The sequence below is a fragment of the Arachis ipaensis genome, chromosome B1 (genome assembly GCF_059453495.1).
Source record: "Arachis ipaensis isolate K30076 ecotype BB chromosome B1, ASM5945349v1, whole genome shotgun sequence".
NCBI classification, from domain to species: domain Eukaryota; kingdom Viridiplantae; phylum Streptophyta; class Magnoliopsida; order Fabales; family Fabaceae; genus Arachis; species Arachis ipaensis.
The window spans coordinates 146,998,799-147,004,935 of NC_142436.1; the positions used below are offsets into that span (position 1 = coordinate 146,998,799).

Sequence of the window (6,137 nt, forward strand, 5' to 3'; positions counted from 1 at the left end):
GTTCCATTCCTTGTTCTCTGTCATTAGTTGTTCAACCCATTCTACTGGTGTATAGCTGGTTGTTTGAATTATTGTAGCCAGTGTCAAAAACTGTTTAATCTAAGTATCTGTCATTACCTTCACCGAGTTACCCCTTCCTATCTTTCAGATAAGCCATTTTTTTATGACTTTTCTTCCCTCCAGCAGGTTTCTCCACTCCCCATGAGTAGGGGTGGAAACAGGCCAGGCCAAGCCAGACTTTACTCTTAACAGATCAGGCCTGTAATAGAGTATATTGACCTGTAGCCTGGTATAAGCTTTTTAATGAGTACTGAGCATGGCCTGAAGCCTACCAATAAGCCTATTTTTTAATAATAATTAAATTTAAGATATAATTTAATTTTTAAAATTATAAAATATAAAATAATAGAATTGACCAGTATCTGTTGTTGGCATTGTTGGTACTGACCGATTAATTTCTTCTCCATTTAAAGAAATAGAATTGGCCAATGGATTGCTTGGAGTTACAGATTTAGCCATTTTTAAAGCCTATCGTAATGCCTAAACAAAAATTAACAAACAACATTATCTCATGATTTTTTTTTTACTTTCATCATATCAATAGCATAAAGTAAGAACCTTTTAATGAAAAAAATTGATAAATTTTATGTTCGAAAAAGTAGAAATAATGTCACAACACAAACAAAAAAATTGAACTTAAAGAAGATCTTTGACAGAATAAAACCCTAATTGATGAAAAATAATTAACATTATAACAATAAATATAAAAAATAAAAAAATAAAAAAATGACATGAGAAAGAAAAAGAAGTACATACAGTCAAAGGAAGAAAAGATGAAGAGATGGTAGTCTAGTAGAAGAGCGTGTAAAGTGAAGAGAAGAGAAAATGACCGTGTTATGTTTATTTCTTTATTAATATGGAGGGAAAGTTTTTAGAATTATTTTATTTGATTGACTTTTGATATTCCAACATCAAAGATTAAAGATATTAAGAAAATAAAAATACACATGCATAATTAAAGAAACAAATGGCTTAGTGGATAAAGGTATTTTTATATGATAGAAGACCCAAATTCAAATCCTTCCAATACTATTTGCAGGCTCAGGCCGGCCTGACAGGCCCAACAGGCTATTTCAAAAGTCTAGGCCTGGGCTTTTAAAGAATATAGACTTTTTTAATAGCCTGATCCTGGGCCTATTTTTTATCAAGCCAGGTCAGGCCAAACACAGGCCAGGCTGCAGGCCCCTGGCAGGCCACCTGACGTATTTCCACTCCTACCCATGAGAGGTTGTTACCTAATTCGGCTCTTAGAAAATTTGAATACCTGAAGTATTTACTTTTGTATACTTTGGAAATTAGCGAGTCAGATTTAGTCAGCAGCCGCCAACCCTGTTTTTCGAGCATAGCCATATTGAAAGCCCTGAGATCCTTAAAGTTTAAGCCTCCCTGGGACTTTTGTCTATAGATTACAATCCATTTAATCCAATGCATTTTCCTTTCTGTTTCTCTCTGTCCCCACCAAAACTGCATTATCCTCTTATGAAGTTCTTCCATTAAGGTCTCTGAGAGCTTAAAATAGCTCAAAGTATAAATAGGGTAAGCAGTTGCTGCTGCTTTAATTGGCACTTCTCTGCTACTGACTGATAGCAACGATCGTTTCCACTACTAAAACTTCTTGGACACTCTATCCTTAAGATAATTAAAGGTAGCCTTCTTCGATCTGTTAACCACGGAGGGAAGTCCTAAGTATCTGTCTTGGTTCCCTACATGAGGCACCTGTAAAACATCTGCCAACTGATTCCTTATGACCTTTAGTGTGTTATAGCTGAAAAACACTGATGATTTATCCAAATTAATGACTTGACCACTAATATGGGAGTAGGTATGTAGCACACTCAATAAGTATTGGCAATTCTCAGCTGTAGCTCTGCTAAATAGGATTGAGTCATCCACAAAAAAATAGGTGACTAATAGTCAGACATCTGCGATTAAGTCTCAAGCCCACAATTTCTTGCCTCTGTTCTCTTCTGTAGAGCATATGGGAGAGTCCCTCTGCGCAAAAAAGAAATAGATAGGGGGAGAGAGGATCGCCTTGCCGCAATCCTCTACTTGGTTTGAAAAAAATCATAAGGTTGTCCTTTCATACTAACAGAATAAGAGAGTGTCATCACGCACTCTTTTAACCAGTCCACCCACGTTTTGCAAAAACCCATCTTCTCTATCATAGCCCAAACAAAACTTCATTCCACCCTGTCATATGCCTTACTCATATCACTAATAAGTTGGCCTTTGATAAATGCACTCTGATTGTGACTAATGATTTTATCCATGACATTTCGTAACCTATGCACTAGGATCTTAGAATAATTTTATAGAAAACACTACTCAAACTAATAGGGCGAATTTGCTTCATATTATCAGCATTAAAGACCTTTGGAATCAAACAAATATTGATGTGATTAAAAGCTCTCAATAAATGACCACCCAAAAAGAAGCTAGCAACTACCCGTATCACATCAGTCCTTATAACATCCCAGAAAATTGATAAAATTTGGCAGTAAAACCGTCATTTCCAGGTGCAGAAAAAGAATTTATTGAAAAAACAGCATCTCTTACCTCCTTTTCTGTCACTGGTCTAGTGAGTCTTCTATTGATGCTGGCTTCAATTTTCACGAGTACATCCTCTATTTCTTTCGCAGGGTCTTTCGGATAAGAGGATTTGAATAAATCTTCAAAATAATTTTGAGCAATGCCTGCTATTCCTTTTGGATCCGATCTACCCTCCCTTTCATCATTTGTCAATCTAGATATACGATTCTTTCTATTCCGTGTTTGGAACTTGGAATGAAAGAACTTTATGTTGTTGTCACCCCACTTAAGCCATTGAACCCTGAATTTTTCCTTCCAGCACCTTTCCTCCATCATATAAGCCTCCTCTAGTTCCTCTTCCAATTGACGTATAACCAGTCCATTCGCCCCTATACCCTTGCTTTTCTCCTCTTCCAGCTTATTCAATAATAGAGCAATATGAGTTTGTGAGTTTGAGGTCGTCGTCTTCTGCCAATTGACAATAGCATGCCTACATTGTCTTAATTTCTGGAACAACTTATACATTGGGGATCCTTCAGCTTCCATCGCCCAGACTGCCTTTACTAACCTGACCACCTCTTCCTTCTCACACCATCACTCTTGAAATCTGAATCTCCTCTTGGTTTTAATTAGCGTTGCCTTAGAATTTAGGAGCAAAGGACAATGGTCTGATCCGACTTCACTTAAATGTGATATTAAGGCCGTCGGATAAGAATTTCTCCACTCATTAGAGACCAATCCCCAATCTAGTCTCTCTTTGATCAGTGTACTACCGAACTGTCTATTAGACCAGGTGTATTTTGGCCCCTCATATCTAAGATCACATAGGTTTCCTCCATTAATAAAGTCTATGAAATTATGAACTGAAGTTGCTGGCTTAACTCTTCCACCTTCTTTCTCATGTTGTGCCGCTATTACATTAAAATTTCAATTACTAACTTAAGATCACCATACAGTTCCAACACCTCTAGTAGTCTGATAAACTATTCACTTCTTAGCCTGTCATCCGTGCTCAAATATACTCCAATTATATCCCAGACCTTCTGCAATTTAGCATCTTCCCATTTGTAGTGAATGTAGAAGTCCTCATGTCGGCAAATTTGCACAACGAACTCATCCTTCCAAGCCACCACCAAACCTCCCGCCTGTCATCTTGGTTCCACGCATAATAGATTAGTAAATCCAGCTCCTCGAACAGTCCTTTCCACATTCAAGGTATTATTTTTAGTCTCACTCAAAAATAACACCTCTGGGGAATGGATTTTACAAAACTCTTTCATGCTGTGAATTGTCAGGGATTTTCCCAAACTCCGACAATTCCACATGATCATCTTCATGGAGTAGTGGGTGCCTCTTGTCGGGTGGCAGCCTCTCCCATTTCCATAGGTTATTCTTCTGATTGACAGAGCTTTTTATTTCCAGCTACTATTTTCCTTCCCTCCATATCCTATGTGCTTTTTTTAGATCCAGCTAAGGAACTTTGTTTTTTATTTTTCCTCGCCATTTGTTTTAATTTCTGCCTCCCTTAAATTCCAACATTCTCATTATTTCTTTTGCTAGTAAAACAAACTTGATTTTGCTGCTGTAATATATGATTCTCTTGCATCTCTGTCACATTTTTCAGCAGGAAGTTATCTGAAACATTCTCATTTACAACAATTTCCTTCAGCACCTGCGTTCTTGCCCTTCCCTCTTGTATCTTCAACTGGCTTTGGATCTCCTCATTCTCCTTACACTCCTTATTAGTCTCTTCCCTCATAAATAAGTTTGATAGGCCTTTAAGCAGGTTAACTGGTGTAGGATTCTGGTTTCGGGATACTCCTTCTGTCTCCTCCTTACTATTATAGCAGTTGGTGTTTTGCTTCTCCATACCTATCCTCCTTCCGCCCTATTCAGCTCGTAGCCATCCCCCCACAACTCTTCCTCCACTTCTCCGTTCATAGCATCCTTCAATTGCTCATGACATCAGCATACCTCATGATCCACCTGTCCGCAATAATTGCAAAAATTACCGATTCGTTCATATCGCAGTTTTAATTCAATTACTCTCTCATCTAGACCTGCTATCTTCAGAATTCTTCTCAGCGGCCTTGTTACATCTAAATTGATATGGACTTTAACTATTCTATGCTCCTCTTTCCCTTTTATAAGAAAAAGGTCCACATCCAAAACCTTTTCCAAAGCACCACCCACCTTTCGTCCTAATTCTTTGGTTTTGCAATGCTCTGGCAAACCCCAAAGCTGGATCCATATTGAGACATACACAAACTCCTTTTTCTCGATTGCTACTCCTTGCCTCCATCTCCTTAGGTTCAAGATATAATTCTTAAATAACCAAGGTGTTCTTTTTACAATTCTTAGTACATCCATTTCATTTGGAAAAAAGAATTGAAAGAGATTACCTCCATGGCTTTGCACTTTGAAACCTGCTGGCTGTCCCCATATAGAAAACAAGGCTGATTCCATTGTTCCAACACTAAATGCTTGATCTGCTAACATTCTCCCAACAAGACTTCGTGAGCATTTTTGCAACCCCTCCACAATATCTTTGTCTTCAAAACCCACCACAACCTCCTCTTTCTCCAATCCCTGTGATCTTCCTTTCCTAGATGAGCCTCCAAGTTCAGCCATTAATAGAGGACTATGTGCAATCACTAGTCACTAGTCAAAGTATGAAACTTCACTTGAGAATTGATTTGTGTGAAAATAAAAATTACTCTACTAATCCTAGCAGAGCATAGTTTGAAAAACTCTAGCAGGGCCGCTACTTAAAGGTAGACTTCACCAAATCTAAATAGAGTAATAATATTACAGGTAATAAGTTGACCACCTTATTATACAGAGAGATTTAATACATTAATCTAATACAATTCTCTTCATTCGTATATGCAAAATATTTTGATTTTCATGCTGCTCTGAAGGGCTCAATTTTTTATATACGAATAATTTTACTGTCAAACACAAAAAATATTAAATTATTTTAATATTTTATATCATTGATATTTTATAATAAAAAAATTAATTATAGTAAGGGGTGGTGAGGGCTGAGGCAACATATTGAACCGAGTTAACAGGGCAGTGCTAATGCTAAACCATGAAAACAGAATCATAAATTTTTCTTCCAATTTTTTTAAATAAATAAAATCATATATAATAAGCTTTTTTTTTTGTTTTTCTTCTTTTTTTTTTTTGGTTGTTTTTCAAGCCAATCATTTTATACCTAAGTTGATGGTGATCAAATAGTCCATTATTTACTAAGTATTATCTTATAAAGTGATACCTAAATCAACTTTTGAGATTTTTAACTTATACATTTTAGTCTTTTAAATTTTAAATATATAAAATAGTTTCTAATATTTATATCTATTAGACAATAAGTTTTTCTCTAATTTAATCCGTTTAACCTAAATGATTATTTAAAATTTTTTAAGAACTATTTTAAGATTTTTTTTAAATTTTTCAAAAACTATTTTCTACTTCATTCTACGAATCAAATTGAATGATACTATATAATTTACCGAAGATAAACGTTAAAAATTATTTTGTAT

At 35.9% G+C, this 6,137-nt stretch overlaps 1 protein-coding gene across 1 annotated transcript; it reads right to left on the minus strand.

Moving 5' to 3' along the window:
• Positions 1-4,554: 4,554 nt before the first annotated feature.
• Positions 4,555-5,220, minus strand: LOC148578795 (uncharacterized protein At4g02000-like). Its single transcript, XM_088503207.1, has one exon. The coding sequence runs from the start codon at positions 5,218-5,220 to the stop codon at positions 4,555-4,557; it is 666 nt and encodes a 221-aa protein (XP_088359333.1).
• Between the last annotated feature and the right edge of the window lie 917 nt (positions 5,221-6,137).

What these genes read in the sequence shown, in the direction of transcription:
- LOC148578795 (XM_088503207.1), bottom strand. Translation starts at nt 5,220, where the DNA reads ATGGCTGAACTTGGAGGCTCATCTAGGAAAGGAAGATCACAGGGATTG.